The sequence below is a fragment of the Apodemus sylvaticus genome, chromosome 8 (genome assembly GCF_947179515.1).
Source record: "Apodemus sylvaticus chromosome 8, mApoSyl1.1, whole genome shotgun sequence".
Taxonomy (NCBI): Eukaryota; Metazoa; Chordata; class Mammalia; order Rodentia; family Muridae; genus Apodemus; species Apodemus sylvaticus.
Window position 1 is genome coordinate 78,906,224 of NC_067479.1, and position 25,344 is coordinate 78,931,567.

The following is a 25,344-nucleotide window of genomic DNA, read 5'->3' on the forward strand; positions in this document are numbered from 1 at the left end:
AACTAATCTCATAGCTTTTGATGTTACTGTTGTCTATTAATTGCTTTAGGTTTTAGTTCAAAGAAAATAGCCTTTACATTGTTAATATCTCTCTTGGTTGCTAAGTGGTCAGTAATTGGAGACTCACAGTATTTAACTTAGTTTCTCTCCTTTGCTTCATTCCCATTCATATCCTGGTTTCTGTTGTTTTTATCTAGTGTGCTCTATATTTTATTCTGCTTTTCCCACTTGCTTTGTTTTGTTTGGTCTCTTGGTTACTGTTTGCTAATGAAGAGTCATCATTTTTTGACTTGGAATTGTAACAGCTAGCCATATGTTAAGAATGCATATGTGGGGTGTAACAGTTACCTTAGTGGTTAAGAGAGCACATAGTTTGTCTTGCAAAAGACAAAAGTTCTGTTCCCAGCATCCACATGACAACTATTCATATTTCCTTTTCTAACCGTTGTGGGCACCAAGCATATATGTAGTACAATATATACATGCAGGCAAAAGTCATACACATAAAATTAAGTAAGTTAATATAATTTTAATTCATATGTGATCTTAGATTGAAAATTATCAAGTAAATTTCTGGCTATCTCTGTTTCAGGATTTTTGCCAGCCACTTTCCCAGTGGAAAGAAAAGGACAATTGCCTACATAGCTCTAGGGAGATTTGACTGTAGGAGGAATTAGAAGTAGATGAAATGCCAAGCACATTATATTACTTTTTTCTTCGTGTGTGTGTGTGTGTGTATGTGTGTGTGTCCATGTCCGTGTCCCTCCCTTATTCTTATTACATACATTAAACAAAGTTTGCAGTCTTGTAGGGATATTAATCATTTTTGCTTTAAAAATCTGTTTTATATTTATTTATTTACATGTATGTATGTATATTTCCTTTTCTTAAGACAGGTTCTCCTGTAGTGCAGGCTGTCTCTACTATATGACTTTGAATTTCTGTTCTTCCTTTATCTCTTAGGTGTTGGGTACAGGTGTGCATCACCACACTGGTTTTTATAGGATGCTGGGGGTAGAACTCAGGGCTTTTGTATGTTAGGCAAACATTCTACAGACTGAGCTACACCTTATCCTTACATAGTATCTTAGTGTTCTTTTTTGTATAAGACCTGATAAATATTGTAAACTTTTAAACTGCTCAAATGCAAACTGTTTATGAGGTATTATTTTGGTACCTTTTTGTATTTATTGATGCATACTTTAAGTTATATTGTGATCTAGAGGGCTATATGTACTTTAAACAATTCTTACCAAACAGCACTGAGGATTCAATAAAAACACCTTTTAAAAAACACAAGTGTGGTCCTTTTACTACTACATCAAGCAAAGTTCCCAAATAACACCTTTCCTGAAAGGATTAAGAGCAAACAGAATCCTGATGAAAGCAGAGCTGGATATTAGCTGTGTTCTGAAGAGGATGCTGATGAGGAAAGAGAATGGGCGTCGCTAGTTAGACTGCATGGCATGGAGGAGAGAGACTGGAGGATACCCGTACTCACTCACGTGTCAGGTGACACTGAGTGACCTGCTGAGTCAGACAGGGAGAGGTCTGAAGCTGGAACACCACTGTGCACAGTCACATGGGAAGTGCAAGAACAAGCTCCCTTGTGCCGTGCTAGGGCTGACATGAGCACCTAGAGAGGTCTTATACACATGTTCTCAGTCCTTCTACGAGGATGAGTCATCACAGAGTTTGTGCCAAAATAAAAGTACTAAATTGCTGTTTAAAGGAAGAAGTGCCCCCTATATGACTTCCTGTACTGTTTCATAAACATAAACGTCTATACTTAAAGAATTTTAGGCCAGGTGGTGGTGGCACACGCCTTTAATCCCAGCACTTGGGAGGCAGAGGCAGGCGGATTTCTGAGTTCGAGGCCAGCCTGGTCTACAGAGTGAGTTCCAGGACAGCCAGGGCTACACAGAGAAATCCTGTCTCAGAAAAAACCAAAAAAAAAAAAAAAAAAAAAAAAAAGAAGAAGAATTTTAGAAACCTTGCCTAAGTTTCTTTGTTCAACTTGAAAATGAATACTTGAAAGTATATTTCTGTACTGTATTTCACTAAAGTTACCATGTTAAACTCCTGTCTTTGCTTTTTTGCGCATGTGTTATAAATTCATATGGTTATTAACCATTTTATTATCACTTTATTCTTTCTGCTTAATATATGCAGCAACATAGTCTAAATCTTAAGTTTGTCTATTCTGTTTGACTTCATGAACTTAGTAGAAATCTATACTTTGCTTTTGACAAACAAGGATTTTCAATTTTTTCAGAATAAAATTGAACTGCAGATTTTGCTGGGAAGAATTATGGTATCAAATTTTTTAAAAAATTACAATATTTTAAGTACCAAAAGGATACATGCTTGGATTTTGAGTTGTTATGGTATTACCCACAAAGTTTTAAAGAAAAGTATTTGGGTCCAGTGTTATCACTGTAATAGGGAGGTATTAATCTTTTCAGCAATACTCTTAAATTGTGAAATGTAAGAGATTTTTTTTTTATTGTTTCTTTTACTTACTTTTAATAGATAAAGGAAGCAGCAGACGTCATTCAAAAACTGCACCTGATTGCCCAGGAGTTACCTTTCGATAGGCAAGTTTATATCTCAAGAACTTACTTGTAAATACAATTTATGGGATTAAATTGTATTTTTCCTGCTCATTGAGGCAACAAGAATTTATTGAGCACCTCATTTGTATAAGATACAATATAATATAATGATAAACCTTGAAGCAAATGCATTTGTTTGGTTTTTGAAAAACAAAATTGATGAAGGAGATCTTATAAATTGGAAAAATAAGATTTTGATTTTTCCTGTTTGGAACATTAAGAACCTGACTGTACTTGACTATCCAACTCCATTTTTGTTTTTCCTATTATTAGACCAGGGTTAAATTAAGGAGTTCTGATCATCTTTGAAAAGCTTGTGAAAGTTATATAGTTTCGTCAAAATATTAAGATGTGTACAGATTGTTGTATATAATTGTATGGAGTTTTAGACTCCTCATAGAACCTATCCTAGAGAATTTAAGAACGCCCTTTTAAATGCAAGGTCCTGGAGCCATCACTAACTAGATTTTACCCTAAAATAAACTGTTCACTGAGAAAGAAACTTTCTTCGTGATCTCATCTGATTGTGGAATGCTGAACTTTAATTCAATCTTAGAAGAAGCAGTTCCTTCAGGTGATAGTTTGAAAGAAATACAACTTTCTGGGTAACAGAGCATTGTTTCTGTTGATACTTAGAGCTACAATGTAAATATATGTTGTTATACTTAAAGTTTGACCGTATTTTCCTAGCATACTGTTAATTACCTCCCATATATTTATTTTACTCTCAACCCTGTACAGATGAGCAGTAATAGTTTTTAAATCACCCATTGGACCATTACTTAAATAGATAGTGTCTAGGTCAAGATTGGTTGGATGTTAATAATTGTCTGCATTCTCTATCCTGTCTTACATTCTGGTTTTCCCCACTAGACTGTTACTGTTAGTGCCTGTATTTACCTGTTTATCTTATTTATTCTCTCTCTCTGTCTCTCTCTCTCTCTCTCTCTCTGTGTGTGTGTGTGTGAGAGAGAGAGAGAGAGAGAGAGAGAATGAGAATGTGTGTGTATCTCTGTGTATATATGTATCTTAATCAGATCTAATGTATTCACATAGATCAATGTAGCCTTTCTGTTGTCTACCTTGACTCTTGTTATAACGTTTTTGTATAGCACTATAAAAGTGTATTTTTCTTTCTCACCTGCTTTTAGCATCTCTTGTCCTCAAATGGTGAATTATATGGGCTCTTTCAAAATCACTTTCTTTTCATCTTAATATTAGAAATGTTTTAGTGTATATTATGGTTTTCAGTTTGTAAAAATTGATGGTTATTCTCAGAGGCTCACCACCGAGTCCTTTTATGGTCTCTTTCATTTTCCTAATTTTAGAATAATTTGTTTCTGGTTTTTATCATTTGTGATTACTGAATTATCATATATGATCATTTTTAAAATGACTTAAAACGTTATGTTGTGATTATTCTTCATAGTAGCCCAGTGAATTTAAAACAAGTAAGGACAGAATCAAGCATTGAGATTGGCTGTGTTGTTAGTGCCTCAAGTGGAACCCTTGCTTTATCAAAGGAATTGCTTATTCCACAAAAACTTCCTAAATGAGAAACAGTAATTTCGTTTGAACTGCCTAATTTTAGTACCTAGCATGTTTCCTTTCAGTATTCTCTTCCACAGCTTTATCTTTAGTTTTATGACATTTTACTTTTATGATAGTTTTATATTTAAGAAAAGTTGGAAAGATAATACAGAGTCCTCATATATCACTGCCCCCATTTTCTCCCCACTTTGTATTGTCTTACATTATGTTATCTTTGTCACAGCCTCATCATTAACTTTCTGTTTTTCAGGTTTTCAGAAGTAAAATCCAAAATTGCAAGTAAGTGCAGTCTATTTACTTAGTACTTTTTTAAAAAAGAAAAACTCGCCAGGCGGTAGTGGTGCACGCCTGTAATCCCAGCACTCTGGGAGGCAGAGGCAGGCAGATTTCTGAGTTCGAGGCCAGCCTGGTCTACAGAGTGAGTTCCAGGACAGCCAGGGCTATGCAGAGAAACCCTGTCTTGAAAAAAAACCAAATCCAAAAAATCAAAAAAAAAAGAAAAAACTTGTATTTTTAAAAAGCAGCTGGTGAGGAAGCAGGTATGATAGCAGTTGATTCTTCCCATCCTAGAGTTTGTGTTCTTTACCCTCAAAATATCCTACATCTGCTCTATTCTTCCAGGACCTTGTGTGTATCTTGATGTATTTTTCTATATTTTAAATAATCTGAAACAGGTAGCTTTAGACTTTCTATATTTAGTTTAAGTAGGTATTTTTAGAGATTATGTTCAGTTATATATCTCTGAAAAAAGGGTTTTGGTTTATTTTTATTGTGGAGACAGGAACATTTAATTCTTATTTAGCTATTTAGATGTTTATAGTTTATATTTTCGGGTTTGTTTTCATGAGACAGGATCTCACTATATATCTCTGACTATCCTGGATGTATTCTGAAACACACTATGTAAATCAGGCCTGGAACTCAACAGAGATCTGTCTGCCTCTGTTTCCTGAGTGCTAGTGGGATTATGTCAGTCTTTGTGTTGTGCTTTAAGCTATCCATGCTTCTGGGGGAAAAAAACCCATCACTGTTACTTTACTAGGCTTCACCTATGTTAACTGTTTGGTAAGCCATTTCTCAAAAAGCCAGCTTTAATCACTATAAATTAATGCAAGGTTCAAATAGTAAATAAGAACTATAATAGCATTGAAAATATGGTATTAAATCAAAGGCCACATACTATTGTAGGATAAAATTTGATAGTGAATTAACTGTTATTCACAGTAGAAGTACCTGAGTTCTAGTAAAAAGCTTTTCTAGTTATTACTTTCCAAAGCTTTATATTAAAGATCAAAGAATTTTTTCCTATATTTTGCCATCAGAATCTACATCTCCTTTTTCTTTCATTTAAATATGTAGCCACCTTTTAGTTTAATAATGACAAATGGCTGTTATATTCCAAAGAGTTTGTCAGCTCTTACCAGTTTATAAGTTTTTGTGTCTTGAAATACAGATTTGTGTACATCAGTATATTATATGAGCTACAGTCACTGTTTATAATCTCATGTTCTTATAATTCTTCCTAAAAAATATAGACCCATAACCACTATAAGTTTTTGTAATCTTTGTAGACTTAGATAGCTGTGCATAAGTTGTATACTTGGATTGTCTTGATGCAGTTGGATGTTTTTCTATTTAGGTAAATACCATGACTTAGAATGCCAGCTGATTCAGGAGTTTACCAGCGCCCAAAGAAGAGGAGAGGTCTCCCGGATGAGGGAGGTGGCAGCAGTCCTGCTTCATTTTAAGGTAAATGGGAAGATTTTTAACTGAAGATCGGTTCTGAAGATTTCATATTCTATGTCCCTCAATTTCTCTTAATTATAGTATAACTATATGACAGAGTAACTTTATTGATGTTAAATGTTATTTAGTATTTAAGGATTTTATGGTGATCTTAATGTTATATTAAGGAATTTAAATTAGTTGAGGAAAGAAAATCATGTCATCAGCCTTCTTGATTTTAATGTATTCTCAGTCAGAAATACTTGTAAGTAAAAAGAATACCTGACTGTAAATATTTGGTGGAAGATAAGAACCAAACACTAGATAGATGCACTGTGAGTAGGAATCTGGCAGATCTCAGGTGCAGAAGATGTAGATTATGGAGCTGTCTTCCTGGAATATGCATTGGAAAGAAATATCTCATTGAAAATCTCTATTAATTTAATCATGAAAAATAGGACAAGATATCTATTGTTTTTTAGCATTAATTTTATTGATAGCTGATGATTATTGATCATTCACTGGGATACAGGCATAGTTTAATTACATATAGCACTTTTGTTGAGATTATTATAGTAAAAACAGACAATGATAACATTCTTTCTTCTTTATAGGGTTATTCCCATTGTATAGATGTTTATATAAAGCAGTGCCAGGAGGTAATTTTACAATCTACTTTATTACATTTTATTTTATACTAATTTGTATTTTGAAGCCACTTAAAAATAACACATTAACAATGTAAAATAACTCTGGTGTTTAGGGTGCTTACTTGAGAAGTGACATATTTGAAGATGCAGCAATACTCTGTCAGCGAGTGAACAAGCAAGTTGGAGATATCTTTAGTAATCCAGAAGCAGTACTGGCTAAGCTTATTCAGAACGTGTTTGAAATCAAACTACAGGTAACTTTAAACACTCATGAATTAGTAGTTTTAGGGCTGCATGTGTGTGTGTGTGTGTGTGTGTGTGTGTGTGTGTGTGTGGTGCCGGGAACTGACCTTGGGACCTACCACTGAACTGGCTCTGCAGCCCCTCTACAGGATTTTTTTTTTAATTAATTTTTTAAGTTAGCATATCAAGAAACAGGTTGCATAATGGCAACTTCGCGCCACATGTATTCTTATCACCTTCTCAATTTCTCCTTCCCCCCCTCCCCTAAGGTCTTTTCCCCCTCTGTCTTGTTGCTAATGTTATGACTTACCCACAGCGTACTCATGTAATCTTAACTCTGGGCTTTACAGACAGGAGAGATTGTGCTGTTTGTGCTCTGGCATTTGGTTTATTCATTTAACATAATGATCTTGAGAAATTATACAATTTAATACTTGCTTAACCAAATGTTTTCTCTTTTAGAGTTTTGTGAAGGATCAGTTAGAAGAATGTAGGAAATCGGATGCTGAGCAGTATCTTAAAAGTCTCTATGATCTGTATACAAGGTATATTGTTATCTTATTACTTTTTTGGAGACAGAATCTCACTGTACCTAGCTAGCCTAAAACACACTGTGTAGATCAGGCTGACTCCCTGAGGTTCACCTGCCTCATCTTCACGATTGCTGGGCTCGCACCACATGGATGACCATGCTTTCTTAAGCACATTTCAGATCTTTCTCTCTCTTTTTTTGTTTTTTAAATTAAAATAGAAAATGGGATGTATTTAAGTTCTTTGTCAGATAGCAGTATCCCTTTTAGTATTAAATGCTTCCTTGAATAGACTGGAGTTACACTCAAGCAGAGTTCTTATTGAACTGACAAAAAGACCTTGCTTAAACTGACTTAAGAATTTTGTTTCTAATTTGTGAGCTAGTTTTTGTAAGGGTGGTGATGTTTACTTTAAGAATTAGGACAGTTACATTTATCTGCAGCCACTTTGTTTTGGGAGAAAGTTCATCTTAATAACAGCATCAATACTTCAACAGTGTCTTCAACAGTGTGAAGTAAAAGCTTAGAGGTTCATCCACACTGACAAAGACAAAAGTGATGAACAGACAGTAGAACTGATCTTGCTATTTGTAATTTTCTATTCTGTTTTATATATAACTTTGTAAACTGTTCTCTATATCCTAAGTAGTCTCCCAATATTTAAGAAATGATAGTTTGATATAAACCATTAAAGTCTCTTTATAAATATATACGATCTTTAACATTATTGTTGTATCTAAAATATATATTCATCTTTTTCTCTCTTTTCCATGAAAAGAACCACCGGTCTTTCCAGCAAATTGATGGAATTTAACTTAGGTACTGATAAACAGACTTTCTTGTCTAAGCTTATCAAATCCATTTTCATTTCCTATTTGGAGAACTATATTGAAGTGGAGATTGGATATTTGAAAAGCAGAAGTGCTATGATCCTACAGCGCTATTATGATTCAAAAAACCACCAGAAGAGATCTATTGGCACAGGAGGGTAGGTTTCTAAAAATTAAATACAGTTGAAAATGTTAACCACATTCAGTCTGGGAAAACTTAGTACATATTAGTTGTCATTAAGATTTCCGGTGAATAGCTCTTCATAGTATATGTGCTATTGACCAAACCCTCTTTCAGATCACATGCTGAAATGACCTAAAAAACATGATTAAAATGTAAATCAAATACTTCTCAATCAAAATACTATAAAAATATTTGTAATATAAAGAATTCTGTAGTTTCAGTTTCTTCACAGAGTAAATTATTCTGAGTTATTAACTAAGATTTACATTATTTGTATTGAAATTGAAAAAAAAAGAGCACCTAGTTTACAATTTAGGCAGCTTTTTTTGTCACTTATACACAAAATTATTAAATATATGCTTTAAAGTCTCAGATAATTTTCTTATGAGAAGAAAAGAGTTTGCTGTAAAGTTGGTGACATTTAGTTGTCTAGATTGTCTCCCGATTGGGACCCAATAAATCCTAGGAGGAGGACTGGCCCCTATAGTGCCTTGCAGACAGAATCCACACTTGCACATCCAGGCCTTTCTTGTTATGATTAGAGGGTAGAATAATAAATAAAGGTAGGATCTTAATGGCTTTGAAAAATCTTAAGCTGCTGATGTGGCTCTGCTGGTAAAACTGCTTCCTGTGTGAGGCTTGATAATCCAGTTTCCAAGATATCTCTTGGTTAAACTATTTTTGCTACTAGATATCTACGTAATAAATGTTAGTCACTAAGAAAAGCTCAGGTATACTTAATAAATCTAGTTTAATACAGTGAAGGCATGAGCAATGTATTTAAATGGCTTTGTTTTAAAAAGCACTAAAATTTTTAAGTTTTTATGCAAGACTACTTTTAGTAGTCTTGTAGTTATTTGTGATGTAGAATAGTTTCTTGAGCTGAAATTCTGAAGCTGCAAAATGACTTTAAAGACCATAACTTTTGAGGCTGGAGACCTAGTTCAGTCAGTAAGAGTACTATTCAGTCATAAGAACCTGAGTTCAAATCCTTAGCACCTGTATAAAAAGCTAGGTGTGGCTCTCTACATGGCTGTAAAGTGAACACAGGGAGGAGGGCGTAGGAAGAAGGATCTGCAGGGTTTACTGATTGCCAGCCTTGCTCCAGATGCAATGAGAGACCCTGACTTAGGGGACCATGGTGAAGAATGACCAGGCAAGATCCTGACATCCTCTGGCTTTTTGAGAGCAAACAGGCGCGGGCACCCAGACACACTTGTGCACATACTCACCAAAAATGAGAACTCCAAATTTACCCTTGTTGATGAAAGTCATTTAAAAGCTAATACTTGTAATTAGAAATTCAGTCTCTTGGTTATTGATTCATTTTGGGTTTTGTTTTTTTCTTTTCTGTTGAATGTGCTAAGGTTGAGAATATTTGCAGTTAAAATCTAAATATAGTAACCTCCTTTTTTTTTCCATTTGTTTTTATGGTGTACTAGGATTCAAGATTTGAAAGAAAGGATTAGACAACGTACCAACTTACCACTGGGGCCAAGTATTGATACACATGGGGAAACTTTCCTATCTCAAGAAGTGGTAGTTAATCTTTTACAAGAAACCAAACAAGCCTTTGAAAGATGTCATAGGGTAAGAATAATTAATTTTTAAGATATAGTTGTATAATTCAAGTTTTACCTCATTTATGGAAAAAATGTACTTTCTGATTAAGACCAACTAATTTTTAATATTAATTTTTCATTAATGTGATTTATACAAATTGAATATATTTATAGGTACCATATGAAGTTTTGATAAAATTATATATTGAGTAATATTCTAATCAGGATGAGCATATGTATTCTCAAACATTCATCGCTTCTTTGTGGTAGAAACATTTAAAATCTATTCTAACATTTAAAAGGACTTACAGTATTTAAAAGTATATAGAACATTGTTAATCTCTTGTCATCCTACTGGCACAGCAAAACACCAAAGTCATTCCTTCCCTAATTAACAGTATTTTCAGCAGCCTTTCCTCATTCTCTTGACCTCTTTCCACTCCCTCCTCAGCCCCTACTGACCATATTCTACTGACCATGAAAGTCCCTTCTTTAGATTCGGCATATGAGCAAGATCATGCAGTATTTGTTGTTCTGAGACTGGCTTATCTCACTTAACTTACCTTCTAGTTCTTTCCCTATCGTGCAAACAACAGGATTTTAATGGCTCTTCATGGCTGAAAACTGTCCCTTTGTGTGGGTATATCGTATTTTCTTTATCCACTATTTAATGGATACGTAAATTGATTCTATCATTTGGGTGTTGTGAATATTGTTGCAATAAAATTGGAATGCAGAGCCCTCTTTAAACAAGTAGATTTCTTTTCCTTTTCTGTATACCAAGTAGCGGGACTATTGGGTCTCCCTTTTAAACTTACTTTTTAAAAGATTTATTTATTTATGTTATGTATAAGAGTACATTGTAGCTGTCTGTCTTCAGACACACCAGTAAAGGGCATCGGATCCCATTACAGATGGCTGTGAGCCCCCATGTGGTTGCTGGGACTTGAACTCAAGATGTCTGGAAGAGCAGTCAGTGCTCTTAACCACTGAGCCATCTTGCTATTCCCCCTTTGTAACTTTTTGAGGAGCCTCTATACCATTTTTCATAACAGCTGTTTACATTCCCACTAGCAGAGTAGAAATGTTCTCTTTTTTTCCATATCCTCACCAGCATGTTACCTTTTGTCTTTTTGCCTTCCTAACTGAAATAAAAAGATCATGTTTTCAATGTGTTAGTGCTTTATATCTTCTCCATATGAACCTATGATTATTAGATTGTATAACTGCACATATGTTCTCCTTATACTGTAAGTTTTCTTTCATTCTTTGCTGTTTCCTGTACTGTGTAGAAGCTTTATAGTTGTATGTAATCTTGTCTTTTTACTTTTGTTTCCTTTGCTTTGGGGGGTCTCATTCAAGAAGTTTTTTTTTCCATTCCAGTGTTAGGAAGTATTTTCACTATCTTTTTGTATTTTCATAATTTTAGTGGTTACATTTAAGCTTTAATCTAATTTAATTTGTGTCTATGGTTAGAGATAGTAGATGCCTGCATACTATCCCATACCAACTGAACACAGTCTTTCTCTAATTTGTCTTAATGTTTTTGTCAGATCAAAAGGAAATTTCCTGCAGCCAAACCTGGGGCAACACTAATCTATGTATATAATGTAACTGTTTAGGGGGTAGTTTACTAATGTGTCCATTTAGCCACATAGAAGTAATAGGTTTACCACTAGGGTCTGTTACCTTGGCCATGGGCCTTTGACCAAGTTCACAGTACCAGGCCTGAACTCACTCATGTGGAACAAGCTTCAGAACCCATTAAAACCTAGTTGGTTGCTTCTATAACAGTGATACCATTTGTTCTACCAGTTTGTGACTCATTCCTGATCTGTTTTCTGTTCCTTTATGATAAGGTATGTGTCCTGGAATTTACCCATTTCTTGTAGACTATCAAAGTCGTTGACATACCTTTATTCATGATAACCAGTAATCCTTTTTATTTTTATAGTTTCCATTATAATGCATACTTTTTCACCTTTGATTTACTTATGTAGGAATTTTTGTTTTTCCTTTTTCGAAAAGGGTCTTACTCTGTAGCCCTGGTTGGCTTGGAATTCACTATGCCACTATGTTGACCAAGCTGGCCCGGAATTCACAAAGACCCACTGCTTTTAGAGTGTTGGGATTAACACTATTCATGACCGTACCTAGCTCTTAGTCTATTTGTTTTAATTGTTCTATTTATTTTGAGATAATAGTGTAATTTCATTATTCTCCATCCCCTTTCCTCACCCTTCTTTACTCTTTTAAGTTTATAGCCTCATTTTTTATTATTGTTATAGTCTTAAATTCATGAATATAGCCTTCTCAGTCTGTATAATGTTACTTGTATGTATGTTTTCATAACCAAATGGGCATGCCATTTCCTGGGGAAAGCTGTTTCTCCTGTCCTCAGTATTCTTTAGTTGCCTGTAGTCCTTTGTGTAGGGCTGAAGCCTCCAGTTCTGCCCCAAACCCAGGTTAGCATATCTGTTGTTATTCTTGTTCAGCTCATGTGTTGTTGATGGACTTTATGAATGTAGCTTCTGACATTTCTAGGAGACATACTCACATAGCAAACTTGAAATCTAAAAATCAAAAGTAGTAATAACTAAATGTGAAATGGTGCATTTTTAAAAGTCCATATTCCTCTGGCTCTTATAATCATTTTCCCCTCTATCATAACTGTACCCGAACCTAAGGTGCAGTAATTATGTTGTAGTTGTATTTGCTGAGACTTAGTCTGTTTTTTAAAACATAGTTATTTAGCACTGTAAACTTCTTGCCAGTACTGAAGGGGGCATAAAAAGAGAGAGAGGGGTTTAGGGAGTGTGGCACGGCGGTGTGGGGGAAGGGGATGCCTAGGCAGGCCCATGCCCAGGCACCTCTTTCCCCTGAGGAACCACACGCACACAGACATGGTATAGAATAGAAGACATGGTATAGACTACGGTTTATTCAGGGCAGGGGATGGGAGTTAGAGAGGCAGAGAGAGAGAGAGAGTAGAGAAGTGGAGGCCAGCCATGACCATGTGGAGAGAGGGGAGAGGGGAGGAGAGCCCAAGAGGAGCAGAGAGGGGAGAGTGCCAAGAGGTAAGATTGATGGGGGGGGGGGGACAGAGAAAGAGAGAGAGAGAGAGAGAGAGAGAGAGGGAGGGAAGGAGGGAGGAGGGGCAAGTAGCCCCTTTTATAGTGGGCCAGGTCTATGGGATGGGGCATACCTAGCTGTTGCCAGGTAAGTGTGGGGTGGAGCTTAGACAGAATACTAACATACTCCAGTATTTGTTTAATTAAAAAAAGAAAAAAATTAAAAAGAGGTGACCGCGAAGCAGGAATAGGGTCGTCCTTGTGATATCTGGCTGCTTCATGCTGACATTGGGGGTGACGTCTCTCTAGGGAACCTAGAAAAAGGGGTATGGGGAGTGTTTGTCCAGTCTCAGGAGAACTGGCTGCTTCCTTGCTGTCCAGGGTCTGTGGAGCCATCTGAGGATAGGTCAAGAGAACAGGTCCAGTAAAAGCTGTCTGTGTCTAGAGAAGCTGAGAGGAGATTGGAGCATCTGAAGGTTGCTTCTCTGGAGCTGTCCTGAATGTGGCAAGGGCCTGGACTTGACAAGATGTTGAAACACATTAGTATAGGTAGGGAATAAGATGAAGTATATTTGGGACAAAGGAAATTTTTTTTAAGATGTACAACTGAAACCCAGAGGAATCCCACCCTTCGGAATAGGTAGTAAGTGAGAACGTGGGCAGATGTACTTATCTGGATGGAGCCTATTTGGTCCATGAACAGTAGATCTGGTAGGTTTCCTGCAGCTAACAAGTTTATTAAAGAGATAACAACATGAGTTAACTACATGAACAGTCTTTAAGATGAGCCTTTTGTGGAGCAGAAGGAACAAGATTGAAAGTTGGATCGTATAGTGGAATATTTATTATTAGAGTTAGGCAAATCTATAGGAACACACATGTTAGGATAGTGACAGAGCAAGAAGAGGAAATATGAAGCATTTAATGGAAACAGTTTAGGTAAGGAGATATCTATCTCCTATCTATTTATCTATGTCTATCTATGTCTAGCTATCAGTATAGTCAGAAGTCTGAGGAATAAACAATAATTTAGCTGTTATATTAACAAATACTGTTTCATCCACAAGATACTAGTTATTTCCATTATCATGTATATCAAGAAAAAGTTCCTTCTTTATTGATTTATTGCTGATTTAGTTGTTTAATTTCCATATATTTGTATAATTTCCAAAGTTTTTTTGTTATTTTATTTTATTTAGGAAAATACTCAACTTTTAAGAATTTATTCACATTTGTTTTATGTCTTCTATCATCTATAATGAAAAATGTTCCATGTGCTATTGAGGACATATATGCAATAGCTTTTGATTGGCATGGTTAGTAACTGACTGGTTAAGTAAATTTGATCTAGGGTACAGTTTGATTATAAGTCTTTATTGGTTAATCTGTCTTTTGGTGGTTAACTATCTATTCTTGAAAGTGAAATATTAAAGCCCCCCCAAGGGAATTTATTGTATTGGAACATATCTTTATCTTTAAGCTTGTTAATATTTGCATATTTGATCTAATATTGGGTAATTTCAGTTGTTCCTTTTGTTGAATTAGTTCTAGCATTATATAATGACTTATCCTTGTCACTTTTTAGCTTTTATTTGATTTAAATGATTCTTCTTTTCATTTGGATATCATCTCTGTAATATCCTTTCCTTTTCTTTCTACAATATATGATTGTCTTTAGAGATGAAATGGGTTTTTTGTTTATATAAATAGTAAATAGTTGAGTCCTTTTTAGAATCCACTCAGCCTCAGAGAATTTAGTTCATTTACATTTAGTATAATAATTGATTGGTAAGATTTTACTACTGCCATTTTATTTATTTGTTGTCTTTGTCTTGCTTGCTTTTTTATAGTTTCTTTGTCCCTTTTACAGTTTTTCTTTGTAATTAAGTGATTTTTATCTACTATTATATATTGATGCTTTTTTTGATAATGTCTATTAATAGGTCGATTTATAGTTATGATGTTACTTAAACATTTTTCAATTATAACAAGCCATTTTAAACCAATAGCAATTTAACTATTGATTTTAAAAAGGAGCAAGAGAGAGAGAGAGAGATTAAAAACCTTTCTACTCCATTCCATTTCTCTATACATTTTCAATTTTTTAATGTCCCACTTCACTTTTAGTATAGTTATTACTTATATTTTAGATTTTATAAAAGTGTTACACATTTTTTATGTACTATGTTTATAGTATTAAAGCTTTCTGGAATTTATTTATAGTGTCAACTCTTCTCAGGGAGTTTAGTACTTTTAGATGTTTTCATCTTGTTAACATCTCATTGTTCTAGTTTGGAGAACTCCCTTTAAATATCTGTTTTGGGGTTGTTTTTGTTTTGTTTGTAAGAGAAGTGTGGTAGTGATAAATATTCTCAGTGTTTGTCTGAAAATGTCTTACCTCTCCATTTCTAAAAGCTAGTTTTGCTGAGTACAGTATTCCTAGTTGGTGGGGTTTTGGTTGTTGGGTTGCTTTTGTTTTTCCCTTTAATGTGTGGCTTTCAAGTTTCTGCCACTCTGCAATTGAATAACTGAATATAGTTTTCAAAATAAAAGACTCAGATATATACGACTGGAAGGGAACAGAAAAAGCCACATTTTGCTTCTAAAGACAGATGCATACTCTCAATCTTGTTACCTGCTATTTGTCCCCCCCCCCTTTTAGAATCTTTTCTTTAACCTTTGAAATTTGGTTATGACTTTTTGTTTTATAAAATCTCTACTCTTCTAACTTTCCTATCCTTGAATCCCCGTAGCCCAAATATTAGCTCTTTTAATGCTTTCCTATAGTTCTGTATGCTTTAGATATTCTGACTCCTTTTTCTTTTCTCCATCTATCTGTTTTTTTGGGGGAAGGGTGGCTTATTCAGCTTCTTTCTGCTATTTATATTTCAGTTACTTTTTCATTCTACTTATTATTCTTTTAACTTTGGGATTTTTGGTTTTTTTAAATTATTGCAATTTTCTTTTGCAAATTGCAAAATTACATGTATATACTGTCTTGAGGTTTCTAGGATTTCTTTAAAATATCTACTTGGAGCTTTCTGTCATGAAAGATCACATACTTTGGGTGGTTCTGGTGCCGTACTTTTGTTCATTGTGGGATCCCTGAAAACTCTGGATGCTTGTTGACCTACAACAGTGTCTACATGTTGAAAGGTTAGGTGTTTATTACCATCATAGTAATTTGCCCTTGTATATATGTATATTCATCCTTACAGAATAATCTGTTGACTGTCATCACTATCCCTGTTTTAGCACTAGATGGCACCCTAAATAGAGGTTTTGACCCACTCTGTTCCCTAGCTGTCATTTTAACAGTTGAGAGTGCCTCAAAGCCCACGTCTGTTACAAATCATCCTTTAAAGCTGACATTGTCAGGGTAGCAGGAAAGACCTAGACATTAGGAGCTCCTTAGAAGGGTAGATGATGCTGTTGTTCCATCTTTCCTCTGAGCCAGAGTGGGCCATTACTGATCCAAACTCTGTTTCTACAGTTATTGGTCTGTGTTCAGCATTGCAAGGTTCTTTCCTAGCACTCCACAGTCTTGCTCTGGGAGGCCTGGTCCATACCTCCAAAGTAATAACTTGCATTCATCACTTTCTTCTTTCTCCAAATGAGGTTATCTGTCTTTGCTGTCACAGAAATCATGATCCTTGGACTTACTCAGAGTTCATAGTCTATCAAAATGAGTATAGCACCAGGATAAGACAAAGGCTTACACTGTTGTGGTCTTCCCGGTGCTGTTTGTAGCCACTGACCTCTGAAGCTCTGGAGGTGCATATATCTGTCTGGCCCACTCAGACTGTCATTTCCACCTTGTACACACAGGTATAAAGGCTGTGGGCACTGGGCTCAAGAGATGGCCTATTGTCTCGTATTAACTTTTACCATGTTAGGCCTGACATTCAGTTCCAAGGAAAACTTGTATGCTTAGTTTCCTGACCTTCTTTTAGCAGATAAAATCTTTGTACACATTGTGTTCTTCAGATCTGTAGTAGCATGATAAAAACTCTTGGTTGCCATTACTGATCCTAAGCTGACCTGTACCTGAGACTTGTGGCTGAAGGACTGATATTCATTGTCTTCGAAGTTTATTCAAGGACCAAGCTGCGGTTGACAGTGGTGTGGGCTTGAGCTGAAATCTGTCTTGTTGCAGGTTTCTGCTTAGTCAGACCAGAGGCTCCATCTATAGTTACTGGCTTTGGGCAGTAGCAGTTAGACTTTGCTTGGTACTGTATTTTATAGCATGTTTTGCTAACTAATCTAACCACTTGAAATGCTATATATTAACTCATTTAGTCATTATAAAGACCTAGTGATGATTCTTACAGTTTTACGGTGGAGTGTCAGAGCTCTTACATGCTGGAATCAAGTATTTAATTCCTCCATAAGCTGAAGAAAATATAGTATTTTATTTATATGCATATATTATGTATGTATTTTGCAGGCCAGTTAATATAAATATTAGTAGAAATTTTCAAAGAATATACACTGCCTCTGCATTAATTTCTATCAGTTGCTGGTTGAAGCCCCTCTGCTGACATTGATGCTAGACTCCTGTCTGCAGGTATAGCAGGATATCCTTAATAGTGTGATGAGTGGGCTCCCTCTGATGCCACGGCTCTCATTTTGTATGTCATGCAAGTCTAACAGCTTATTGGTTTCTAGGAGAAAAAGTCTGGATTTGGTTGGAATGGTAGTGAATCTATAATTCTATTTAGGAAGAACTGATAGATATTTTTTATTATAAAGTAAAAGCCGACTTTTATTTCGTTCTTGTGTCCTATTGGTCTGGCTAGGCTTCCCGTCCAGTGTGAAGTAGAAGCACAGAGAGCAAACACGTGGCAGTGCACCGTCCTTCAGGGCACAGCATGTGGTCCTTGGTTACTAAGTATGATGCTGACTATAGGTTTTTTAAAAAAAATAATGTCTTTTAGTTTGAGCAAGTCTTTTATACTAGCTTATTAAAGTGTAGTATTAAGTTTAGATATTATTTGATTCTAGTACTTGGGAAGTGAATGGGAGATCTTGAGTATAACTCTTACACATGATACAAAGTTTGATTAAAGCCAGTCTTGGGCATAGGATATCATAGAATAAGCAACAAAATAAAAAAAAGGATTTGGTGTTAGAATTTGTTATATGCTTTCTTTTGGGAAAATCATGTTAACTGATATTTCTGATGTTAGGGTTGCTAAATTTAAAAAACAAAACAAAACTTTTTTAAAACTGCAATTTTTTATACTTAATGGGCATACATTTTGGAGGTCATAGAAAACGTAAGGAAGTTGGTTCTCTCTATCTTCAAAGCAGGAGCTGAATTCCTTTATCAGGCTTGGCAGCAAGCTTGTTGAGCTCTGAGCAGTCTCGCTGGCCCAAGTATGCTGAAGTTTGTTACAAGATTTTGCAAGTGTTAATGAAGGCTGTTCTTCTTTGATGTCTTTGTCATATTTTAATAATGAAGATAATTCTATAACCATAGGATGATAAGCAGAATACTTGTGTTTCCCCTTTCAGTTGTTGGTGAGTGTAGATGATGGCCCTTCTGTCTTAAATGTCTGCTGTAACTCACCAGGCAGGGAAGTTATTTGAGCCTGTGCTTTTCTTTGTAAGGATTTTAAACTAAAAATTCAGCTTATTTATTATATACGGAAATGTTCAGGCAATCTAATTGTAAGTGAGCTTTGGCAGTTTGTTTCTTCATTTGTCTGCTTTTCAGACAGGATCTCACTATGTAGACCAGGCCGACCTCAACTTCCAGAGATGTATCTGCCTCCCTCTGTCTCCTAAGTGCTGGTATTAAAGGTGTACACCACTCTGACCACCTAGTTTACATCTTTTCAAGACATTTATATTTTATAAAAGTTGTATTTATTGGAATAAAGTTATGATACTTTCTTGCTGTCTTAGCAGTTTTTGTGGAAGCTATAGTAATAATTAGCTATTTTATTCAAAATATCAGTAATTTGTTTCACAGATGTTTTTCTGAAATCTTGATAAAAATATACTGATTGTTTAAAAAGATTTATTTTATATATGTGTACACTTATTATATGTGAGTACACTGTCACTATCTACAGACACACAAGAACAGAGCCTTGGACCCCGTTACAGATGGTTGTGAGCCGTCATGCAATTGCTGGGAATTGAAATCAGGACCTCTAGAAGAGCAGTCAGTATTCTTAATCTCTGAGCCATCTCTCCAGTTCCTAAGGTGTATTGGTTTTTCCGATTTTCCCCAAGAACCACTTTTTTGTTTCATTAGTCCCCCACCCCTTGGGTGTCTCTGAGTTTGTTCTTTATTGTTCCCTGCCTTCAACTTGCTTAGGTGTTATTTGCCCTTTTCCTGGTTGTTTTTGTCTTGGTTTGGTTTTTAGGTAAAAGCTGAGTATGTTGATCTTTTCCAGTGTGCAACTACAATTCTTTCTTAAGTACTGTGTGAGTTGAAAACTGAGTTTTTTAGTATGTTTTAATTCATTTAAAAATACTGTTTAATTTCTCTTTGATTTTTTTTCTGGCCCTAATATGATAAAAAAAATTGTGTTATTTGGTTGCCAAACATTTAGAGACATACTAGATGCCTTTCTGTTAATGATTTTGGATTTTATTCCATTGTAGTCAGTGGAAAATTTTGCATCATAATGCCAATCCCTTTTGAATTTATTGAGATGATTTATATTACAAGATACAGCCTGATTAAGGTTTTCTGAATACATGAGAGAATGTGTATATTCACATTGCTGGCTGAACTATTCTGTAAATGTCAGATCTTATTCTTTGGTGTCTTTTTTTTTTTTTATCAGTTTTCTGTTTATCTCTTCTATATATTATGCATGGATTTGGGGCTATAAGCAGGAGAAAGGTGAAAACCTGGGCTTGCCTTTTATGATTTGTGATGAAGGTAACAGTACCTGTTGAACATCAGAAACAAAAAAGGAATAGAGAGATTGGTAAGAGTTAAAGGTTGGAGTAGTGATTAAGCAGTCCTTACAAGTGGGGTTGTGTAGTCACTGGGCTTTTAAAATGGTAGATGGAATTCTTTACAAACTTAGTTTAAACATCAGGCTTATGGTTAAATTAAGATTAAGTGTCCTTAACTTGAAATTTCAGAATCTTCATGTTCCAAAATAAAAAATTCCTGACCACTAATATGGTGGCACATTGGAAAGTTCTACTCATGACCTTAAAGTCTGGTTAAAAAAAAAAATACTGTATTAAGTTGTCCTTATGCTATTTTGTTAAACATAAATAAATTTTATTATTAAATTGACCTCATTATATATTTGTAAATATTTCAAAATCCGAGAAGTCCAGCAGTATTAGTCTGAAAGTTAGGGTAATATTGTAAGTAGTTTTGGCAGAGGCAGAAAGCAGTTCATAAGTTATATAGAAAGCAGTTGATCGAAGTTGAGAATCATGGACTTCTTAAGAATTCATTTTTCTCAGCATAACTGCTAACATTTCTTTAAATAATCTAGTAGTAGCAACAACAAAGTAAAAAGTGTGAGCTCAGTGTAAATTAAGTGTGCAATCTCCTATTGTATTCCAGCCTTAAGACTAAGAAGAAATGCCAGTAATGTCAGATCATTTTATATGACGATATTATTATGACTTGGTAAAATTTAGTAACATTCTAAAGACTTACTATGCCAGGACATGATGAGTTAAATTTGATCTTGTTTATTTTTATTACTATGTATATCAATTGATTTCATAGCCTAATTCCACAAGTATCTTTTTTGTTGTTGTTTGTTTGGAGTTTTACTAGAACAGCCCTCTAAGTTAGAGGGTCTTTGACTGAGATCCTGGCAATTCAAAAATGCGTCCCACTTTGTTATCAGAGTGTACATATATGCATGTGTGTGTTTCTTGAAAGTATAATTGGGTTTTACTTGAAGATTGCAATCTAGATTTGAAAAAAAAAACACTGCTCTAGGTCAGGAGAGTTACAAACAATCTAGAGGATTGATTATAATTGTATGGACAGTGAAATAGGAACAGTGACATTTTGTTACCTGAAATAGTGTTCTTTTTTTTTTTTTTTTTTTTTTTTTTTGTGTGTGTGTGAGTGTGTGTGTGTGTGTGTGTGTGTGTGTGTGTAGCCCTGGCTGTCCTGGAACTCTGTAGACCAGGCTGGCCTCAAACTCAGAAATCCACCTGCCTCTGCCTCCCAAGTGCTGGGATTAAAGGCATGTGCCACCACTGCCCAGCCGAAATAGTGTTCTATACAAAAAGATAGCCTTATTAAAAGTAGAGTTTTTAAAAATATAGACTTGAAGAGTAATTCTGTTTTTGCTTATTTTTAAAGCTTTCTGATCCTTCTGATTTACCAAGGAATGCCTTTAGAATTTTTACCATTCTTGTGGAATTTTTATGTATTGAGCATATTGATTATGCTTTAGAAACGGGCCTTGCTGGTAAGTATACTTCTATTACACTTTTTGTTAAACTCTTTTAGTTCTGCTTGGTTGAACAATATTCATAATGCTGTATTATCTGTGACTTCTATGTGATGAATTCAGTTTAACATAATGTATTTTCAGCTTCTCTAATAATAGGGTATGCAGGCTGCTAGAAATTAAACAGACATAATTTTTACATATTGTTTACATCCAATAAAGAAAGGCCATAGATTTTGTAACTCAGCACAATATATTGGCAGAATTTATAACAATGGTCTATGCTATAAAATGTCAAGGAGCATAAATAGAGGTAAGAATAATTCTGCTTAGGAATTGAGTAATGAAGCTTGGAGAGAAAAATATTCAAAGTTAAATCTGGAAAGGAATACTTTTATATTAAAGTTTTCAGCTTCGTTCTTTTAGGTTTACTACTTTGTATCTATGGTATAATAACAACATGTTTCCCGACTTCCAGTCTTCTTAACCTAGTTGATAACTTGACCTTGTAACCTGTTAAGTGGGGATCTCAGATTTAACATTTTAAAAATGAAATTCTTTAGCCAGGCATGGTGGTTCACGCCTGTAATCCCAGCATGCAGGATACCCAGGCAGGGTTCACTATGAGTTTGAGGCCAGCCTAGACTATATAGTGATTTTTGAGTAACCTAAAATAATAAAACAAAGAAACTATCTTCCTCCAACAGTGATGTTCTCTTAGGTTTTTAAGGAGGTTGTTAGTTACCGATCCCAGAAACTGCTTTAACCTTCCTGTTTTCATTACTAATAGCCAGTTCATTAGCAAACACTGTAGGTATACATCCAAATATAGTTTATCTACTTTGTTTTATCTCTACGGATACAGTCCCACTTTGAACATTGTCATCTTCTAACTGGTTTCTGTGTTCTTTCTTGCCTTCCCAAGTTTCTATGCATTAGCCAGCTTAATTGTTCTTTTCCTTTTTTTTTTTTAAAGATTTATTTATTTTATGCATATGAGTACACTATAGCTGTCTTCAGCAGACACACCAGAAGAGGGCATCAGATACTATTACAGGTGGTTGTGAGCCACCATGTGGTTGCTGGGAATTGAACTCAGGACCTCTGGAAGAGCAGCCTGAGCCATCTCTCCAGCCCTAATTGTTATTTTCTTATTAAAGACTCTGTAGTGATTATTACTCTTGGAGGGAATGGAAACAAACTGCTTAAACACTGTGACCCATAGCGCAACTCCACAGGCTTCTCACCATGTGTGGTTCCTGCATTGTCCCAGTCACCCTGGCCACTTGGCATTTGTCCATTGCATAAAACTCCCTTCAGCTTGTTACATTTGTCTTTTCAACCTGACCTCAACTAAGATGTCCCCTTCTCAGAGACACTGTAGTGATCATCTTAGATGCAGTAGTGCTTCTGTTGTGACACAGTTCTCCATTGTCCCAGAGTTGAATCTGATTTATTAACGTCTGTCTTCTCAGTACTTACTCATTTAGCATATACTTGTTACATGCCTAATTATGGGGTTCATGTTCTTGTAAAAATGATAGACAAATGATTAGGAAGTATAGTAGAGGAAAATAAACCTAGATAAAGGATAAAGAATACTAACGGGAGGCAGAGTAAAGGCTTTATAGGCAGAATTTTTTTCTTTTTCTTTATCATTTGTGTATGTTCACACATGTAGAGGTCAGAGGACAACTCGCAGGAGTTGGTTCTCTTTTTCCACCATGTTTGTTCCAGGAATCGAACTCAGGTGGTCAGGCTTGGCAGCAGGTACCTTTACCCACTGAGCCATCTCACCAGCCCCCCAAAAGCTTTTTATGAAAGGGTAGTCAGAGAAGGCCTCTGAGAAGACACATGAACCAGAGAACTCAATAAAGTGGTGAGTAAAATGAATATTTGGAGTAAGAATAATCTAAGTAGAGACAACAGCATGTAAGTCCTTAAGGATAGGAATCTCAGTTGTTTACCCCTCCTACTCTCCAGCAGTATACTATAGCATGTAGAAGCATATACAGTTCAGGAAGTCTCTTTGGCTGTGTTAAACACTAGCCTGGAAACCTTTAAGAATGAGCCAGATTTAGCTATAGATCCATCACTGACTCTATTACCTTCATAAGCAACAGTGTCTATTAGTGAATTTTAACTTAGAGTAGACTATTGACATCAAGTATTTAAACTGTGCTGGTAGAAAATCACTTAGTGTAGTTATTTGTATTGGAATAATTTAAATATTTTGAAATGTGATTACAGGATGAGATAATAAAAATAAGGGCTAGTAAAATGGTTCAGCAGTAAAGGCACCTGCTGCGAAGCCTGACCACCTGAGTTCAGGACCCAGATCCCATGCTGGAAGGAGATAACTGATTCCTGAATGTTGTCCTCTGATTAACACATATACACAAATGAAATTAATTTATTCATTAGCTACAACAAGATAACAAGGAGTAAGGTATGAAGAATTTATTGTTCATTTAGAATGGAAACTTTCCTATTGATTTCATTATCAGTATTCAGAATTTGAAATGTTTAGGATACTTTTATTTGGACTGGGAATATTTCTCATATTCATGAGCATGTTCAGTGCAGTTAGTATTTGTGGTCATTGTTGCTACAACCACATAAAATTCTGCCAGGTAATAAGACATACTGGAGTGGCATTGTAGAGCTTTCACTTTACTGGAATTATTGTCTTTAGGTAAAGTCTCAAGTCAAAGCACACTATACATATAAATTTTAAAATAATTTTCATTAATGTACCTTTTTCCTAAGGAGCTTATTCCATACAATTTAGATTGCTTCTAGCCTGTATGTATATACAGGTTTTTATGTATGTTAGTAGATAGTTTCCAATATTTTTACATATTATTAGTTAAATATATCCACTAATACTGTCTTAATTTTCATGTTTTATGGTGATTAATATTTTCTACATGTGCTTCAGTTTTTTTATTGTATGTTTGTGTTGGCACCTTTAATTTTCCTACCAACAATTATGTCTTTTGTACAAATCATCTTTGTTTTCCATTTGAAAGCTACTCTAGGTAGTAAGAACTCTAGGCAGTAAGATTATGTATTATTATTAGCTGTGGGTGGTTTTCTTAGTCTTCTCTTAATAGACACTGGCATCTAGAGATAAAAAGAGAAAGGATCCTTGAGTCTATGTGTTTTTATGAAAGGAGGAAGCAGATGTAGAGAGGGTTTCAGCTCTATCTTTTGGTGTCAGAATGTGGTTGATAAACACAGAGTATTAGGAGATACTGAGAAAACGTCTGGGGCCATGAGGTTCTGAGTAGTTTGAGGAAAGAGTGGAGACCACGATGAGCAAGCACAGTGTGTGGGTGTGGTAGGAGGTTTCGGGACAGAAGGAGAAGGTAGAGCCCAGGCACTTTGTTAATTAACTTATTTTTCACTTTATCTAAACAAATCATGAAGATGATTAACTTTGGGGTATAAAAATATCTTTGGATGAATTTGAGCTGTTTATAGAGTTGTTGATTTATTACGTGACAGTTGCTTTTATTCATGTGGTATATATAAATCTGTTTTTTTTCTTTTGCTCAGTTTTTTTAAAGGTTGTTCTCACTTACCCATGCCTTTCAATTTTAGGAATCCCATCATCAGATTCTAGGAATGCAAATCTCTATTTTTTGGATGTTGTACAACAGGCCAATACTATTTTTCATCTTTTTGACAAACAGTTTAATGATCACCTAATGCCACTAATAAGGTTAGTTGCATTGTCATACTCTCATCGGTATTCAATGACTACTATATTTTTATTATTATTTTTAAATAATACATCTTCATGTAAGCATCAAATAGGACAGGAGGTTTAAAATAAAAAGTATTTTCTTTCTTCCTTGAATCTTGGTTTTTCTCACTGTGCTGTTAATTTTAATATATTTGAAAAGTTTTAACTATCATGAACCAAAATCTGAACTCTGATGTAAAAAGCTTACAGCAGCTCAGCTGTTTGCATCCTTT

General features: G+C 35.1%; 1 protein-coding gene across 1 annotated transcript in view; it reads left to right on the forward strand.

Annotated features, from left to right (window-relative positions):
• The window catches only part of Exoc5 (exocyst complex component 5), a 49,837-nt gene that overhangs the window by 17,475 nt on the left and 7,018 nt on the right, over positions 1 to 25,344 (forward strand). The window contains exons 5-14 of the mRNA XM_052191641.1: positions 2,533 to 2,597; positions 4,417 to 4,445; positions 5,806 to 5,915; positions 6,506 to 6,550; positions 6,655 to 6,795; positions 7,247 to 7,329; positions 8,093 to 8,302; positions 9,771 to 9,918; positions 21,270 to 21,378; positions 24,967 to 25,087. Of these exons, the coding sequence (XP_052047601.1) occupies positions 2,533 to 2,597; positions 4,417 to 4,445; positions 5,806 to 5,915; positions 6,506 to 6,550; positions 6,655 to 6,795; positions 7,247 to 7,329; positions 8,093 to 8,302; positions 9,771 to 9,918; positions 21,270 to 21,378; positions 24,967 to 25,087 (1,061 nt within the window). The remainder of the gene's footprint in view (positions 1 to 2,532; positions 2,598 to 4,416; positions 4,446 to 5,805; positions 5,916 to 6,505; positions 6,551 to 6,654; positions 6,796 to 7,246; positions 7,330 to 8,092; positions 8,303 to 9,770; positions 9,919 to 21,269; positions 21,379 to 24,966; positions 25,088 to 25,344) is intronic.